Raw genomic sequence first — 20,219 nt, 5'->3', positions numbered from 1 at the left:
TCGGATTGACAAAGATTGCGCTGAAAAATTCATCGTGTGCTATTCTGTGCGACCTCCGTAGAGCATGGTGTTCGGCTATTTTTTCTGATGGGATAGCTCCTGAATACCCCTGTCAATTATCATTAAATTGACTAGATTAGACACGCTCTTCAGATTGGTGGGGTAAAAAAGTGACCTTTACTAGGCAAATTTCCGACTTAAGCTCGCAAAAATTTACATAATTAGACTTACATTACACGACATTCACGTGGGGAGGTGGCAAAAACCCAGTAGGAACAAACGCCATTGGCTGCGGTACTCTAGGTGGTGTAGTTTTTTTATTATAATTCAATGACACGTTTTCTGGGACCCTGTAGAGTTGGGTTGTGAAATGGGTGCGAGTACGATTCCCAGCATGGCAACAGCGGACGACAGTGACGTTTTGACACCAGGACTTCAGAACCGCTGACTGCTGCTTGGCTTTGCTGTGATGATACTGGCTTCAGCTCGAGTTCAGCTGTGTGAGTTCCACAACCTACCAGATTATAATGACCATGTCATAATTGGCAACCCCCATGAGGAGCCTGTCCGCTAGATACGCTACTCATCGACCCGCGAGACCTACATCGCGATTGGACAATTGAAATTTGAATTTTAAACGCACAAAACTAGTCGTACGACTACCGTAGGAGATGACGAGAATATCTCAAAATTATGTGGTTATCTAAATTTTAATACATATAAAAAATAAAGACCTAGTTTGCCTGACCCCCTTCTAGAAAGTTGCTTCCAGGGGTTGCTTCCCCAAGGTCAGGCTGGCATGAGCACAGGTTCCCTCCTATAACATAAGTTGAGATCCACTGTGCTACACAATTTCATGACAATACCTGCTGCAGGCCAGAGTCGCAAGGCTAGAAGCCTTGTGACCGTAGTAGGATGGATAGGCTTTGCATTTCGTGCAGCAAAAGGAATAGAAAACAGTCAACTGTCATTTACGGAATTGTTCTTGCAGATGGGACTGATTTATTCACTTGGTTTGGGCACTTTCAGAGCTACAGATGGAAAAAATCAACAATTTATTGTGCCTATAATGCCATTTTGAGAGCCTTTTACAGGCACCTAAAACAAGGTTCTTTTTGTGCCTAAAGATCCGGGCTCTACTTATGATATTTTGTGCCCTTCAGTTTTATCGTGTGAAATACACGTGATTGTGGGACACTTTATATACCCCTGTCACATGGCAAATTGAATGGCATTTCCAGCAAATGACATTGTAATGTCATTCGTTTGTATTGCATTCAGCTACAATAATGAATAGAATTATTGAGACACCAAACATATAGGAAGCTATATACGATATAGTATTTGTTTCTTTTTCTCGAAACTACCAAAACAATAGACGATTTCACCAAATCATTGCGTTTTGTGTGATGCTGAGATTGCCAAGTATCCTTGCTGGTGAAAGGGATTGCCGTCGTCTGCCTCACAGAGGTGGGCTGACGCCCTTGGGGTATGTGCGTCCTGGGACGACTTCTAAGGGAACTGTGCCGACATATGTCTGAAAGTCTCTGAGGAAAACCCAGGAAAAATGGCACAGCCTGCACCGGGATTCGAACCCGGGTACCTCCCAGTCTCTGGGAGGTACCCGGGTTTGAATCCAAGTGTCACAAGCAAAGGTAGGTAAGAAGTCCATATGAACGACACTCGGCAGAATGGCGACTGAGAACGACGGTGGTACTCCGGAAAACAATGTTAAGCGTTCCTTCCTCAACGTCAAAAGTTATCAACTTCATGGTAAACATTGCCAGTAAACATGATAACATTGGAGTTATCCTTTTAATTTGTGTTTCATTTCTCCTACTGGTTTATCGTTGTTCTTGCTGAAGTTGTTCCTGATGAAGAGTACACAGTACAGTGTGAGGGGGGAAAGCGAATGTGTTCCACAAGTTCATTCGCTGGCCGAATGTCATTTGGCTTCATCGTGTGTCATGCAATAAATACCGTTCAGTGCGACATTCAATATGCCATGTGACAGGGGTGTTACTTCCATGAAACCGTTCTATGCAAAAACGTTGCATCACGTGAAACAGCCCTTAATCACTGAAGCTGATGTCTTGAATGCGTTCACATTCCCAGTAACGAAGAGGAACGCTCGGAGTGAAGAAAAGATTTTGTGCAGACGGTGCTCCAGCCCGCTAACAGGGCCACCAGATAAAGGGGTGTCTGCGGACAGCCTGGATCTGCAGAGAACGGAACTGCAGACGCCTGAAGAGAGCTTCTTGGACGTGACACAGGGTAAATGGCTACAGTTGCAAGCGCGTGCTACAGGCTGTGACGGTCTGACAATTACAGTTGACTCCCACTAAACGAAACTCGGTTAAATGGAAGTTACGGATAAACGGAACAATAGGGTCACGATTGGTTGGTCTCCTATAGATGCAATGATAAAAATCTTCGGATAATTGAAACAACCCGTTTTATGTACCTCGGGTTATTGGAACGAAGTGGAAGTACCGAGATACCGCCGTACCCGGAAGATTACCATTCACGTCTGACACACCGGGTGGAAGTCATAGCCATTTCAATCCAATCCTTCAGTCACTTGTAGTACAATGTTAGGCTTAGCTCGCGTCCACATGTGTCTTCATGAAGTCTTTCAAGATACAGCCATATTGAGGGGTTTCACTTCCATCAATATTGCGGATAATTCGGGGACATGATCGCGAGAGCAAACCAAAAAACAAACTATGAAATTTGATATGCCAAGGTCAACACTGTCGTCATAGCAGGCTGCGCATTGAATGGTGATGTGGGTGACACGACATGATACTGACATGTAATATCGGAAACCTGGACGCGGGAAGAGGATGCACAGTTTGCCTGGCAGAACAGAAGGATAAACCTCATTGCAGACGATTGAGATCCACATGAAATTTTTTCCAAGCCTCATTCATGCAGGTATATTTTGTAAAAAAATCGAAAAATGTGAAGCAAACAGCTGTAAATTATTTTTTTTTTTTTTTCTTGCTACCGACAATAGGGGAAGTTGATTATCTTGAAATAAAGTTGCATTTCATTGAATCTGCATACCTTGCTTAAATGAAACTTCTGATAAATGGAACAATATTTCCATTCCCTTGGAGTTCCATTTAAGAGGAGTCCACTGTATTTCTACAGTGATGCCTCCCGATGTTGGATAACCTGCGGTGCAGCAAAATCGTGTAATAATTGGGGAGGTGTCCAACATACCGAATCGAGTGTACAAATCAATTCGAAAAACATGACATGGTCAGTGGCAAGAGATCTGGGGACTAGAATTGATTCAGTAAAAAGCCAGGGGACGACAAGGTACAGATCTCCTATAATAATAATTATTATTACTGAAAAAATGTTTTATTGTTCCCAAGGATGGCCACCGTTGCCATAGTATTGGAGCACACGACATAAGTAATGCAATACACTACAAAAAAAGACACGACACAAACTATATTAAAATATAAAAACACGGTGTGCCTTTTCGTTGTTGGCCCCCTGTCTCGGGTTTTTACCGTGATGACTTCACAGCCCCAGGCTTTCGTTCCGAGTCGCCATATTGCCAAGTGTGGTCCAGATAGGCTTCTTATTTGTCTTTGCTTTCTTAGCCAACTGAGTTCTAGTTCGACTGAGTTAGTGGTTCTTAGCCAACTGAGTGTCGTCCAAAACGCTATTCTTTTGTGAAATAATCTAATGTTTTGCTAGTTTCGAGAAAAAGAAATGGAAATAGTACAGTCATAGTACAGTCTTCATTATCCGGAGGCCTTGGGAGTCCTCTCATCCCTTCTTGTCCAGATAACCGAACGGAATACATTATCTTGAGTATTTAAATATGAGTACAAAATACGTTCTTGAAAAAGGTATTTAAATACTCTTCATAAATACTTTTCAGTGCGGTTATTTAAATACAAAATATAAATACAGACTTTAAATATGATAACTACTACCATAAATACACTGAGGAAGATGTCATCTGGAATTACAGAAATAATTATATGTGAGATAACGGGTCATGTTTTGTTCCCCTCATGACTTCATGGTATCCTCTTTAGGGTACAAACCATTTGGAGCACCAAGTTTTATTCGCGAGCTTTCATGCAGATTCTCCACTTCGTCTGCAAGTTGTTGCATAAGTAATCAGTCATTAAAAGAGCATTAAAATGCGAAAACAAGTTCACTTCAAATTACGTTACACGCTATGTTAATTTCATACTTGTTATCATTGATGGCCACTAGCTACTTCTATAGTAGTTTAACTATAACTACTAACTATAGTAGTAGTTTAACTAGTAGTTGCCACAACATTTCTGCAAGTAGTTGATAACTACCTTTTAACTACAATCAGGTAGTTTAACTACATGTAGTCAACTACTGGCCATCACTGCTTGTTATCATAATTCAAAACTTCGATTCCGTTACAGAGCTACAATCCAAATTATACTGGACTCTTTCTTGCTTGGGCGCTAACGAGTGAACGTCGTTTCAGCTGTTTTCATTGCATTTTTCTCCTAAACGGTCACGCTGTGTGAACTAATTTTGCTTGCATTACACTAATTGAAACACGGACTTTCATTTGAGAGCAAGTTATTTTTTACATTTTAGTTCCGCTTTAAATAAGTGTTGTTCCCTTTACAGAAGTGCCGACTTCCAGCACCCCCATCTGTCCCCCAAAACCGTCTCCAAGGAGAAGATCCGGAAGAAGGCGCGGCAGCATTGCACCCGGCACGTCTACATTCCGTTTGAGTTTGGGCAACCGGAGGAGATCCGAGAGGATCCAGCAGACGACACCTGCAGAGCCACGTCCCTCCAGGTCCCCACAAAAGTCAGAAGTGCTTGGTGACCAATCACTCAGGCCGGAGACCCCTTCGGACATTGAGCAGCCACCTGCTCATGAACATCCCCAGGATGTGGCTCGTGAAGATCCTCAGGACACGCCTCGTGATTCATGTAAGCCTAGCAACCTTTTCCTCCGCGAATTAAGAAAAACTTCATTCAGTAATGATAGGCTGTGACTCTGTGCCTTGCGCATGAGAGGAGAGTTGTTGCCAGGAGAGTAATGAGTGATGCCATGACGGATGACTAGGTCAAAATGTAATGCACTACCATTACTGATGACTTTTCCCAAATTGTAATGCATTACGATTACTCACTATACAAATGTAATGCATTGCTTCCCACCTATGGACCAGATGACTTCTGCATTCTGTGCCCATGTATAGACTGTTTTGTAATACGTGTAGCTTACGAAAGGTTTTGCAAAATTTTGAAGGCCTGGCCATGAACCATGGTTTATATCCCGGGCAAAATGACAGCTGAACCTTAAAGACCCTTGGAATACCCTCGAATTTTTAGCCCAAAATTAAGTGGGAATCATGGGCACGTGGTCTTCATTTTTGGGGTATATGGCTTTGTAAGCCAGGTTGGCTTTTGTCTCTGATGCTGGGTCCATGTGGGAGCAGACATTGTCCACCTCACACTTGTTTTTCCCCTTATTTGAAGCCCAACCAATCAGGGAAAGGAGGCAGCTGTGGTGATGTGCTGTTCCCTCACCTACTTGTATAGCGTATAAAACGAACGAGTGCGAGGATACCTTGCCATTGACACTTAAGATTGCCTGCCACTAAACTGTGCAGTCTTGTCAGCAGGCAAAGTAATACAGTGAAACGCGTGTATAACGATATTCACGGTAATCGCGAATTCCATCGCTATACGGGGTACATCGTTAAATGAGGGCTGACCTAAATAGCGCATCCCCGAAAAGCAAAAGTGTGCTGCAAACGAAAAAGAAACAGATGCTAAAAAAACACGAAGCTATCTGACATCGCACTGGCTTGGGAAAACAGCGACCAGCACTCACGGAGGGAACCAGGGAACATATCAGGACAACTTCTGGCAACATTACAAGTAGAGCCTGAAATTTTAGGGTTTTACCCGATTCTTCCCCGAATTTGCACCCCCGAATTGAAGGTTGCCACTTTAGGGTGAAACCCCCATTTTTACCCGGCAAATTGCCCTCACCGGGATGTCTGTAGGAATGCACTAACTTACTTGTTTGGCAGAAAAATGCAGTTACATCACCATTTGTACCAAACCGCTACAGTTCGTTTGAATAACTGAGCCCAATTTCTCCCCGAATTTTACGTGCTGGAAGTTTTTTCACCCGAATTCGCATGAATTTAGTGGACATGTTTATTTACCCGATTTTAACCCCCCGAATTTAGGGAAAAAGTAGTTCCCGAAAACTTCAGGCTCTAATTACAAGTCACCATTCCGCAAGTCGGCTTCACCTAACGCCTGTGTGCTTTACAGTGATGGCCACTAACTACTTCTACAGTAGTTTAACTATAACTACTAACTACTTTGCAATTGAGTAGTTTAACTAGTAGTTCAACTACTTTTCAGGGAGTAGTTAAAACTACTTCTTTAACTACTGCAATGTAGTTTAACTACATCTATAACTACTTAACGTTGTCCGTCAACACCAATCCCTTGTAGTGTTCTTGGACACCTAAATATGAATCACAAGCAATGATAAACTTTGGCTCAAGCCATTGCTATGATCGTCAAATACAAAGCTTGCGGCGAAATTCTTTTTGTGCCTACGCGATAAACTAAATTGCAGAATTATTTCACAGCAAATGAGCCTTCACTAGAGAAGCATTATTTATTTATTTATTCACATACCCCGAAGGCCATACCCTGGGGGACACCAGATGATACGTGACAAAAGGACGAGGAATGGTTGTTCACGAAAGTGGACTGGAGGCGGTCAGTTAAGAACATATGAATCGAGGAGAGAACATGTGCATCAAGGCCTAGTTGTGAGAGTTTAACCATTAATCTAGCGTGCGGTACAGAATCAAAGGCTTTAGCAAAGTCCAGGAACACGGCATCTGTTTGAGTAGAACTGTCCATATTTGAGTGGAGGTCGTGGATAAAACCAGCTAGTTGTGAGAAATTTTTACGGAAGCCATGCTGGCAGGGGGAAAAGTTAGCATTTGACTCTGGGAAGTTGATTACCTGCGAATATATAATGTGTTCCATGATTTTGCAGAGGACGCTGGTAACGGAGATTGGTCTATAGTTGAACGGTGAATGAGTGACACCATTGTTATGGACTGGTATTATCATTCCCCGACGCCAGTCTTCTGGCAGAACTGAACTATCAAGTAGAAAGGGAGTTGCCTGAGGAGAGAAGCCGCCGATATTTCGAACAGAGACTGTTCTTTTTCTGGACACCGTCCTCATCATTGGCATGGTATATAAAGGGTTAGGTGTGACGTGTTTAAAGGTTCATGCGAATTGTCCCTTTAAACCATGCCAATGATGAGGACAGTGCCCTGAAGAAGAACAGTCTCTGTTCGGAATATCGGCGGCTTCTGTCCTGAGGCAACTCCCTCCCTACATCTGTACCGGTTCGCTGGATTTCTACCAATCTATGAACTATTAAGTGATTGTTGGAATATTGCAGCAAGAAATCTGCTCGAGTGAGCCTTTGTGTTTTTAAGAATTTTGCTGTTTATTCCATCGGAACCAGCAGAGGAGGAAACCTTGATGGAAGAGAGAATCTTTTCAATGCCAGCAGGAGATATCGCTATCGGTGACATGCTATTGAAGATGGATGTGGGAGGCGCGGCAGGGGGAGTTGTGTCGTCATTGGTGAACACGCTTGCAAATGCGTTATTGAAGATCAGAGAACATTGGTTATCTCTAACAAAATTACCATCACGATCTTTCAGTTGGATGTTTGCCGATGGAGATTTTGGGTTTATAGCTTTGTAGAATGCTTTGGGGTTGTGCTTCAAGAGGTTAACGAGGCCCTCGCTATAGAACATGCGTTTTGAAGAAGTCACCAATGATTTTTATTTCCGGGCGCACTCTTGATATTTTAGCAGTGATGATGCAGACTTACAGCGCTTTGGCAAGCCTGTACAGACGTTTCTTTTTACGGGCGAGCAGTTTGATTTCATGATTGTACCATGGGGCATGACAATGTGTCTTGATGATAATGGAGGGTATATAGGCTTCAATAAGTGCATTAATCTTGGATTTGTATAAATACCAGTTTTCCTCGACTGTCCGTACTTCAAAATTAGCGAGAAAGTTAGCCAAGTAATTGGATAATTCAGAATTTATTTGGTCGTAGTTACCCTTATCGTATAATCTTATGCGTTTGCACGAGGAACGACGGGGCACGCTGGGGACAGATATTGTAAAGTGTAGTACTTTGTGATCACTCAAGGCGCATGGAGAAAATACAGAACCTACTATATCTGAGTCGTTAGTGAGGATTAGGTCTAGGATGTTTGACGAGGTGGGAGTTACACGGGTGGGTTCATGAACCACCTGATGAAGGTCAAACACATGACACAAATCAATGAAAGAACGTTCTTCACTGCCAGAGGCTGAGGTGGATCTCCAATTAATTGAGGGGTAGTTGAAATTACCAAGAAGAATAACCTTTGAATTTGGGAAATATATGATGTAGTGATTTGTGTAATTCTGAGATGAATGCATTGCTTGAGGGAGGTCGATAGCATGCACCAACTACTAATCTACACGTGACGCAGTCAATCAATACCCACGTTACTTCAATAGGAAATGTACAATGAACAGCATATATGATTTAAAACAGTTTTTAACGACGAGTCAAACACCACCTCCTCGTCTATTTACACGATCACAGCGATAGAAGGTAAAGCCAGGACACTCTGGTAACAGCTCACTGTCTCTTATATCTGGCGATAACCAAGTTTCAGTAAGTGCAACAGGGTCATATTCACAGGATTGCAACAAACTACACAAATCCTTACGCTTTGGAATCAAACTGTGGACATTACAAAAAAAAATAAATAAATAAAGCATGTGCGGTAGTACAGTGGTGGGAAACAGAACAGATCAGCTATGGTGTACGTTCAACAACCTGTTTTAAACATTAGGAAGGGAGTTGCCTCAGGACAGAAGCTGCCGATATTTCGAACAGAGTTTTAAACAATGTTTTTCAAGCAACCTGTTTTAAAGCATTAAAAGTGAAGATTTAGTACACATGCACGACACAACTGCTCTGCACCTCCGTTCTCATCAAACAAGTAGCTCAAGGTAAAAGTCGGAAGCACAATCGTGCCGTAAAGGTTACGGCAAAATCGGAAGTAGTTGGCGCCTTCAGTAACCTAACTACTGTAGTTAACTACTTAAAATAGTAGTTTAACTAGTAGTTGCCACTACATTTCTGCAAGTAGTTGACAACTACTTTTTAACTACAATCAGGTAGTTTAACTAGTAGTTTAACTACATGTAGTTAACTACTGGCCATCACTGGCACTGCTTTAGGAGAAGCTCGCTTTAGAACACTGTCGCGCGATTCGCGGGTGGAAAGCACGTGCTGGGCCTTTTGAATCATACTGTATACAGTCAAACTCCTTTATAGCGAACACCTTTTTAACGAAAATGCCACTACAGCAATTTTTTTTTTTTGCGGTCCCACTGGAGCCTATAGGTTCAATAATAGACATCCTTTTTAACGAAAATACCTTTACTGCAAATTTTTTTTGCTGTCCCCTGAGTTTCGTTGTAAAGGAGTTTGACTGTACATCTGTCTTTTCTTTCCTTTCCTCCTCGAGCACAGGCAATGCAGAGTACTTCGATACGAAGTACAAATCATTCCTCACAAATACAAAGCATTCATTTTTGTAAGAGCTGTTGCTGTCGTCTGTTATGGAAATCATACGTCCGCTTCTGCGCGTTCAAAATTCAAATTTCCATTGTCCAATGATGATGTAGATCTCACGCGCCAATGAGTAGCGGATCGTTCGGACGGGCTCGTCACAGGAGTTGCCGATTGTGACATGGTCATTATAATCTACAGGGTTATTCTAACAAACGTTACAATATTTCGATCGCATTGTAAAAATAGAAGACTGGGTTTGACCCATCCCAAACTCTGCAGACTGATAGCCATATTTGTCTGAAGTTTGATTTGAATTTTTTGTAAGTGCTATGGTCATGTAGAAAGAAAATTAGAGATGAAGCAAAATCTCGTCCCATTCATTTTCAATGGCCTATCCCACACAAAAAAACGCCATTTTTTTTCTTGCGTCCGCTTCACATTCACATCACTTCGCACAGGCGGCGCTGCCAACAACGATGTGACATGCCGATTCTGGCGTTATGCACCAATCCTCTTGTTCCGTGTCTTGTTCAGTATGCTTGTGCCATTTGTGTGTGTGGTGAAACGAAAATGTAGCGCACACGGGAGAAAATGGCGGCTTTTGAGTGAGATGGGCCATAGAAAATGCGTAGAGTGAAATTTTGCTCGATTTTTAATTTTTCTTCTACAAGACTATAACGCTCACGAAAAACATTCCAACAAAACTTCCGACAAATGGCTACCAGTCCGCAAAGTTTGGAGTTGGATAAACCCCGTCTTCTGTAGTAGGTCGTGATCTGAACACTCGTTTTTTGCCATAATGAAAAAAAGAAACAGCCTAGGAACAACAAGATAAATGTTGCACGTGTCTTTTCGGTATGGTTTTCTTTCGGTGTTCGTCATCGCTCTATGCTTCCGACTTGCATTCTTTTTAACCATCCTTCATGTCTTCATCTAGCGTGTCTTTATTGTTATGACTTGAGATTGTTTGATAGTAGAGGTGTGTTTTAGGCTTAAAACACAGTAAAAGCTTAGAAACCCCAGAAATGAACTTGCCAAAGTGCAATTAATAGAGGCACTGGAGAACACTAAGCACTGTGAGTTCAGCACAGCCGCTCAGCATCTCGTGTTCTCCTGATATGCGATAAAGGCTCTTTTTTTTCTCACTACACAAGCTACACCTCACACAGCCACACGTTTCTCCCCCGCATCGGACTGAACACATCAACAGATCATCCGAAGTTCTTTACGCGAGATTGAGGATTGGACACACATGGCTCACGCATCACCACCTACTCAGAGGTCAGGATCCGCCAGCTTGTGCGCACTGCGGTGACAGCTTGACTGTCTTGCACGTACTGGCATCCTGCCCTCACTTCGAACACCAACGCCAACAGTATTTCACCGCATTCTACAGATACCATGTCCCACTCCACCCAGCCCTTCTACTGGGTGACACCCCTCTTGTGCCGTTTGATAACGTAATCAAATTTTTGACCACGTGTGGGTTTCTTAGTCAGATGTAGATGATAAGCATTGCTCCGCTTTTATCCATTATCACCGAACTCCTCATGTAAATATCTCATTGTCACACTTGTCTCTTATCCTGGTCAATCAATCATCGCTCATCGCTCACACCTGTAGATAGGTTTTAACTACCACACTCTCTCTCACATCATCTTTCCCATAATCATCTCCGACACACTCACCATAGTTTTGGCGCTCTATGGCCTTTGTTGCCTTTGTGCCATTAAACACATAATCAATCAATCAATCAATCTTTTTTTTCTCACCCTGATTTTACCCTTTTTCAGAGCTCTTGAAGTACAGGGATCGCCTGAAGATAAACTTCGGGTTCGTAACTAAGATAAAACAAATAGAAACAGTGCCTGGATGCTAAAGTAGATGTTAGAGGACGTATTATGCCCCAAAATTTTATGTCGATATTGCCACTTGGTCAGTTTTTCTGCGGGTAAATCGTGAAAATTAAAAGAGAACGCCGTTGCCCGACATTTCCAATCGGCTGTACCTGTGTTTCAGCTCCTTCCGCCAGATGGCGACACGGTTGAACGCGGCGTTGCAGACGGCTCAGCACAGTAGTCCTCTGCATTCAGTTCCACTTGTTCACTTGGTTTCAATATCGTCTGCAACGCCACGTTCAACCGTTTCACAATCTGACGGAAGGAGCTGAAACACAGGTAAAGCCGATTGGAAATGTCAGGTAGTGGCAATTTTTTTAGTTTTCACGATTTATCCGCAGAGAAGCGGACCAAGTGGCAGTACGGACATAAAAGTTTGGGGCATAATACGTCCTCTAACATCTACTTGAGCTTCCCGACACTGTTTCTATTTGTTTTATCTCCGTTACAAACCCCGAAGTTTATCTTGGCGAACCCGGTACAACCCAATTTCACCCTCCAATTTTCAAAAACATTAAACCAGAAAACGCGTCGGTCTATTTTATAGGCACTGTGTATAAGGTAGTGATAAAGAATGGCATTCAAGTGAAGTACAGAACAGACCAACACTATTTGGGCACACATTGTTCCATTGGGTATGTCAGCCAGTGCCAGCCTAAAATGGTTGCTCATAAAAACAGCGGACACACAAGTTTATGCTGTGGTACAGGTCTGGTACCTCGTGACTTGCACCAGACGTGACCTGTTTAATGACATTCGCAGGTCCTGCTAATGTAGATATGCATAGAAACGTGTACAGTCAAACTCCTTTATAGCGAACACCTTTTTAACGAAAATACCACTACAGCAAAATTTTTTTGCGGTCCCGCTGGAGCCTATAGGTCCAATAATGGACATCCTTTTTAACGAAAATACCTTTACTGCGAACTTTTTTTGCTGTCTCCTGAGCTTCGTTGTAAAGGAGTTTGACTGTATAAATGAATGGGAGGCTTTGCAAAGTGCATTAACGTTGACGTGATGACACACCTGCAGCGCTGAATTCCACGGAGAAGCGGTCGAAACGACGGGCATCCAAGGCGGTCTCTTACACGGAACCCACCTTGAAAAAGTAAGTGTCCGTATTCATATACTCGCTGATCTGACTTGGTTGTTCGCTTGGTAGAAATAGTCCACAAGACATCTGTGGTAACACCAATCAAAACAAGTTAGAGGTTATTTTAATGAACAAACTTAAAACAGACTGAAACGCTTCAGGGTCTTAGTTTAATAAACTACATACAAGCTTTCATGCCCTCTCAAAGCTCAAAGCCCAAGCTCAAAGCCCACACTTCTTCAGGTGAGAAAGCTGTACACGATGTAGATTGTAGAATACAAGTAGGGTTCGACTCTTCTGGGTTGTACCCGATTCCGCCCCATTGTTCCCTCCAGAATCAGTTTCGGACCAGTTTGGATTAAATTTAATTTCTCCCCAAATTATAATAATGTACTACGTTGTCTCATGTATAGAGCCTGAAGTTTTAGGGTTTAACCCGATTCTTCCCCGAATTTTTACCCCTAATTGAAGGTTGCCTCTTTAGGGTGAAACCCGATTTTTACCCGGCAAATTGCCCTCACTGAGACGTCTGTAAGAATGCACACTAACTTGTTTGGCAGCAGACGCAGTTACATCACCATTGTACCGAACCAGTTTGACTAACTGAGCCCGATTTTGGGTGTATGCCGTTTGAAACCATTAAAAATAATCTTTAAAAAATAAACGTGTAAGTGCCCACTGTTAAAAATATATCTCCCAGAATATACGCCTAAAAATAAACGCACAAAAATAATCGGCAAAATATCCCCGTTTAAATATAAATGCTAAGGAATCCACGGTTAAGAATATATCGTTAAAAATAAATCGTTTCAGAATCCCCCCAAATCCACCCTACAGTTGCTAGAGTCATGTGATATGGCTCAAATCAAGGTGAACTGCAAGCAAGGGGCTTAACCTAACCTCACAGGACCAAACTAGCCTAAACTATCCCAAGCTAACCGAAACCAAACTAAACTAACCTAACATAACATGATATAACCCGGCATAAATTGCAATCAGTCCGCCTCCGTGCCAGATGGTGAGGGGATTTTGAAACAGTTTATTTTTAATGGTGGATTATTAAACGGTGATCTCTAAGCGGGGATAGTAAGCGGTTTGTTTTAGGAGATATATTTTAACTGTGTATTTTTTAAGCGGATTATTCTTGAATGTTTTACTCTTAAACGTTTATTCTTAATGGTGGATTTCGGGGACCCCCCGGTTTTTCACCCCAATTTGCATGGATTTAGACCACATGTTTATTTTCCTGATTTTTACTCCCCAAATTTAGAAAAAAATATTTCCCGAAGACGCCAGGCTCTACTCATGTAGAAGGCCCCCAATTTCCCGCGATTCAGAAAAATTTTGCGAAATGCAGAATTAATCGTAGAATGCTTCGTTTGACAATATTTCGCGGAATCTCTTATTTTGCTCGAAATTTCGCTGAAGTTCGACTGGGTTGAAGGACGTGATTGGCGTGATGTGGACGGTTACTACGATGTGCAGCGTCTCGGGAGAAGTTTATTTGCACGCTCGCGCAAAAGAGCGTCAGATAAACGCGCGTGTACAAGCTCCAAGGTACACGTGACCCTTTGACACTGGAGGTGAGGGAAGTAATAAAAAAACAGAACAAGCATTAAAGGAGCGCTGAGGTGACCCCAGAAATCGTTGTAAAAAAATTCCAGCAAGTCCCCATAGTTCAAGGCGGCACTAAGCTCCCTGGGAGTTTCTGAAGTCGTCTTTTGTTGGACTCTGAAATAGTACAGAGTGGGTGCTCAATAAGGTCAGTCCCATTTTAACGCATGACGCTATACCTGTTTGACAGACAGACTTCCAGTGCCACACAGTGAATAATTTATGCCAGAGAAGCCTACGAAAAAATCGTGGTACCAGCCAGTGCGTAACAGAATAAATACGGCCACGCAAACTTTCGTCTTCATGTATTTTCTATGCGCTGCACCGATGGATGGAAGCGAAAGTTTGCTTGGTCGTATTTATTTTTTTTTAAAGAGTGCTTGGTAACCACAATTTTTTCGTAGGTTTCTCCGGCATAAATTCTTTACTCTGAGGCAGAGTAAGTCTGTGCGTCAAGTAGGTATCACGTCTTGCACGAAATGTGACTGACCTTTTAGAGCACCCACCCTGTACATTGGTTCTATGTGGCCTTTGACACTGCCAACAGTTTTGTCCGTAAAATTGGAAAGTCTCAATTATCGGTCGGTGGACTGTGTCTGAAAGTCCCGTTCTATAACAGTAAAACCCGAGGATAGCGATGTCGCATATAATGATATCCCTCGTAAAACGATGGTTTGTGACTTTACCGTGAAAAATATACATTCTTTCTATGGGGAAACGACCCGCGTACAGCGATGGAGACTGCAGAGACATCCGAAATTCGCATCAAAAGAATTAAACCAAAATAAAAATCGAGGGAAGAAAATAGACAGCGACTGTTCATTTTCCAATACTGTCAGTGAAAGAGGTATGTGGTAACGCTTTTGTGTCTCTGTATTTGGTCAGTGCTGCTCAAATTCGCGGGATGATTCAAAAGGTCCAACACGTGCTTTCCACCCGCGAGTCGCGCGACAGTGTTCTAAAGCGAGCTTCTCCTAAAGCATGCAGGTGTTAGGTGAAGCCGACTTGCGGAATGGTGACATGTATAGTGTTGCCAGAAGTTGTCCCGATATGCTCCCTGGTTCCCTCCACGAGTTCTGGTCGCTGTTTTCCCAAGCCAGTGCGATGTCACACAGCTTCGTTTTTTTTTTCTTTTTTTTTTCTTTTCTTTTTTTTTTTTTTTTTAGCACCTGTTTCGTGTTCTTTTGCTGTACGACAGCCTTTTACAGCGGTATCTGCTAGCGGGAAGGTTTCAGGAAATCGCTGTGGTTGTATCACAAGACCCTCCTCTTCTTTTTTCTTCTTCTCTGTCTCCTTCTGTCTTCTTCTTCTCCTGTCTGTTGACTGTCTGTTTCGGTGATGCAAGAAAAGTTCAAATAATCTAAAGCTAATAAAAGCAATTTTGACATACTCAGATGGGTACATTGTCCCGAAAAGTGTCCTGATTTTTCGGCATTTCTCGTCCCACTTTTGTCCAGATTTTAGTAATATTTTTGACCCACTAATCCCAGCTCTACACGTCACCACTCACTTCACAGATCACAAGGCAGCAGTCGTCACTCTAAAGTAGTTGTGCACATATCAGTGTCACGTATAAAAGTGTCAACATCCACACACAACAGCTACCGTTGAAATTCATATGTTACACAATTGTAGCTGTCCAGTAATTTTTAAGTGCATATTAAAGTAATGTTCTGGTATGTTAAAATGCGAAGCAACAGGAAGGGAGGATTGTTGACGAGCGATATCTCCTTTGTGTCCGTAAAATCTTTCGCACACTCAATACCTCATACAACGTGTTATATGTAGAGCCTGAAGTTTTCTGGAAAAATATATTTTTCTAAATTTAAGGGGTAAAAATTGGGTAAATAAATGTGTCCTCTAAGTTTATGCGAATTGGGGTGAAAGAACTTTGTTTGTTAAAATTCAGGGAGAAGTCTGGTTCAGTTACTGAAACTAACTGTACTGGTTTGGTACAAACGGTGGTGTAACTGCATCTGCTGCCAAACAAGGTAGTGTGCATTCCTACAGAAGTACCAGGGAGGGCCTTTTGCCAGGTAAAAAACCGGGTTGCACCCTAAAGAGGCAACCTTCAATTTGGGGTGCAAATTTGGGGGAGAATCTGGTTAAACCCTAAAACTTCAGGCTATAGTTACATGTCCACGTAAGACAACACTTTGACTACGTTTCGTGTTGTGTGTTGTGGGTCCTGAGTGAGTGAGTGAGTTTTAGGTGGCTTATTTCTATAGATGGGTGTGGTGCGGGTATACCTGCAGGTATCCGCGCAAGTTTGCTTTTTCGCGGGTACACATTTACGTGTCTTCGCAGGTAAGGCGCGGGTAGACCCGCACTGCCTCCGCGGATTGTGCGGGTATACCCGCAAGCACAAAACCAGCCTGTCGGCTTTTGGTGTACGCCCCAATTTACCGCAAACATTGTGCCCAAAATATTTTCCAAGACGTTCCACATGCAGTCCTTCCGAGGTGATCACAGCTTTGTCATTAGACCCTGAAGTTTTAGGGTTTTACCCGATTCTTCCCCGAATTTGCGCCCCGAATTTTTACCCGAATTTTTACCCGGCAAATTGCCTTCACTGGGATGTCTGTAGGAGTGCAATAGCTTATTCGTTTTGCAGCAAATGCAGTTACATCACTGTTTGTACCAAACCAGTACAGTTTGTTTGTAATAGAGCCCAATTTCTCCCCAAATTTAGTATACTGGAAGTTTTTTTCACCCGAATTCGCATGAATTTAGCGCACATGTTTATTTACCCGATTTTTACCCCCCGAATTTAGAAAAAATATTTCCCGAAAACTTCAGGCTCTATTTGTCATTTACTGATACCACATTCTATGCTTACTCTTTGAGAGGAGAGAGGGAGGGCGAGGGTCCAGCTGATTACGAGACCCGGGAAGGTTGGAAGCGTGGGCAATATAAAATGGAGTAGGGTATCGCCCCTGGCACCTAAACTCCCCCATTCATCATTGTTGCTGTTGTTCTTATTGTCACTCTTTGGCTAACTTTGGCTATCTTTCGACACGACGTGTTGTGATGATTACGTGGCATAACTGAAGCATGCTGCGCATTGGGCTGCGGGTGCACCTGCGGATGTGCGACTACCCATCGGGGGATGTGCGGATGCGGGTCGTTGTCCCGCGGGTGCGGTGCGGGTACGAATTTTCTAACCCGCTCTCATCTCTACTTATTTTTTCTGTTCCAGGAAGCTTCGGCGGCCCTGACCTGTTCCACATCAAGGAACGTGACACTTTGTGTATATTCTGTGTGTAGATAGGTCTCTACTTTTTTCATCAAAGGACAAGTCAGTTTATGTAAATGACATGTGTATGTAACTTTAATGGTTTTAATTTTAATGATGAACGTTAATGTTTTTAATGTGAGTTTGTCATACTTTTTGCATCAAAGGACAAGTCAGTTCATGTAAACAACGTGTGTATGTAACTTTAGTGGTTTTAATTTTAATGATGAACATTAATCTTTTTAATGTGAGTTTGTCATACTTTTTGCATCAAAGGACAAGTCAGTTCATGTAAATGACATGTGTATGTAACTTTAATGGTTTTAATTTTAATGATGAACGTTAATGTTTTTAATGTGAGTTTGTCATACTTTTTGCATCAAAGGACAAGTCAGTTCATGTAAACAACGTGTGTATGTAACTTTAGTGGTTTTAATTTTAATGATGAATGTTAATCTTTTTAATGTGAGTTTGTCATACTTTTTGCATCAAAGGACAAGTCAGTTCATGTAAATGACATGTGTATGTAACTTTAATGGTTTTAATTTTAATGATGAACGTTAATGTTTTTAATGTGAGTTTGTCATACTTTTTGCATCAAAGGACAAGTCAGTTCATGTAAACAACGTGTGTATGTAACTTTAGTGGTTTTAATTTTAATGATGAACATTAATCTTTTTAATGTGAGTTTGTCATACTTTTTGCATCAAAGGACAAGTCAGTTCATGTAAACGACAAAAGTCATGACGAAACAAGCTTGAGCATGGGCAACACAAACATGCAAATATGTTCATATTTTTCTTTGTCTCCCATGCTCAGGCTTGTTTCTTCGGCTTTGCATATGGCACTGCATCATGAGGATTATAATGAGAACGCCGCCAGTCTTTGTAATTGAAATGTGGCGAAGGTGAAGTACAGCCCATCAGCCATGCACACAATGGAGGATGGAGCAGGGAGGGTACAGAATGAACACCGCACATCATCTCACCGAACGATGGAAACTAGTCGATACTTTGCACAATTTTCTCGAAAGACTACTCAAAACCAGCTGAAGCATTCCACGATACCAAACATGGATAAATATGCACTTTCATGTGTAATATGATTAGGGCCTGACTTTTTAGGGTTAAACCCGTATCCGCCCGATATTTACCCCCCGAACGAAATCTGTAAAATTTGGGTTTAACCTGAATCTACCCGAAAACATCCGGGTCGCGTGGCACACTCATAAGTGTGCATTAAAATAAAGTTTGATAACATTGCTAAACATTAGTTCCATGTTAAGACAAATTTTTCTTAAACAAAAAAAAATTACCCGAATACGCCCGAATTCCTGACGACAGAATATGCCGTAACGGGATTTAACCTGAATACACCCGAATTTTCAAATGAAAAATATCACCCGATATTTACCCCCCGAATTTGGCCAAAAATAAAACCCAAAAAAGTCAGGCCCTAAATATGATGCAACGTGCATAACATGCATTCACCATAGAACACTCCTGATCGGTCGGTCCAAAACCAGAAGTGTTTTTTCATCGTTCAGATACGAAACCATACCAAGAAAAAAGCGTGCATTTGCACAAAAATCTGTGCTGTAATAATAACTAAACAAATTATGATTGAACAATCAAATAGCTAATTAAACTGAATAAATCGTTTGCTGCTTGTACGACATACAGGGTGTTTCACCTAGAGTGATAAATTCTAACTGGCGACATACTCGTTGGAGGGTTGTGGGACTTTTGGCAATTACCTTCTGGAAACTTTTGCCACCATTTAGAAAGGTTTTTGACAATATTTAATTGAGAGAAATTAGTTTTTTTTTAATTAAACTTTGAAAATTGCCAAGCCATCATCACTCTTTTTTTACAGTATGGTGGCAAAGGTTTCCAGAAGGTAATCGCCCAAAGTCCCATAGTTCCTCGGGGAATATGTCGTCAGTTTGAATTTTTTATCACTTTAGGTGAAACACCCTGTATACAGACCCTTCTAGTGGCACATACGTTGAAGTCATACTGGACTATGGCAACAGGAAATTGTTGTCTCCACAGTTTGAAATATTCTGGAAGAAGATTGTGGTGTTGGCATTGATAAAATTCTCATGGGTCTCCTTCCTGGTATTGGTTGCAAGCATTGGAACAGTTGTGTCAGACAAACTTTTTTCTTTATCTGAAGGTACACACAAGATGGGTGCATTGCTTACTCATTGTTATACCGGGTGTTGCAGTTAAATCCCCGGGCTAAATAATTCGCGGATGGGTGCACCAATCGACAAACTTTTTTCTCTACAAGTATCTGTCCGATCCCACCCACAAGCTGCGCACCGTGTGAATGAGTGCAAGGTGCTCATTATTTAAATAAAAATTCAAATGAGTTTCGTGAAAAAACATAACTTCTAAAGCAGGGCACTGTCGGCATTAAAATGTGTACTACCCCCTTGGCCCCTTCAGTGGACACCTCTTAGAGAAAAATCTGCCACTGAAGCGGGTCATTTGTCGCAGTAATTAATTGGTTCCGGTTTACATATTTTTTGTGGCGCTGGTCATGGTGAAGCGTAAGATGACTTAATTCATTGGTGTAAGGGAGTGGAAATGTGTCAGTGGGACAGAGACTAGTGATACTTGCGGTTATGAAACCTAGGCACATTAATTTTATTTAACCGCAAGACAAAATGTCAAACTATGGTTTGGAACGCAG

General features: G+C 42.0%; 1 protein-coding gene across 2 annotated transcripts in view; it reads left to right on the top strand.

The window, feature by feature from the left end:
- The window catches only part of LOC135378901 (uncharacterized), a 32,381-nt gene extending 14,437 nt beyond the window's left edge, over window positions 1-17,944 (top strand). For both annotated transcript variants that reach the window (XM_064612070.1, XM_064612069.1), the window contains exons 6-9: window positions 2,116-2,274; window positions 4,648-4,959; window positions 12,610-12,685; window positions 17,484-17,944. In XM_064612070.1, coding sequence (XP_064468140.1) covers window positions 2,116-2,274; window positions 4,648-4,959; window positions 12,610-12,685; window positions 17,484-17,502 — 566 coding nt within the window. In that variant the 3' untranslated portion in view covers window positions 17,503-17,944. The remainder of the gene's footprint in view (window positions 1-2,115; window positions 2,275-4,647; window positions 4,960-12,609; window positions 12,686-17,483) is intronic.
- Window positions 17,945-20,219: the final 2,275 nt, after the last annotated feature.

This window comes from Ornithodoros turicata, chromosome 1 (genome assembly GCF_037126465.1).
Source record: "Ornithodoros turicata isolate Travis chromosome 1, ASM3712646v1, whole genome shotgun sequence".
Lineage (NCBI taxonomy): Eukaryota > Metazoa > Arthropoda > Arachnida > Ixodida > Argasidae > Ornithodoros > Ornithodoros turicata.
This window is presented reverse-complemented; position numbering and strand designations above follow the sequence as displayed.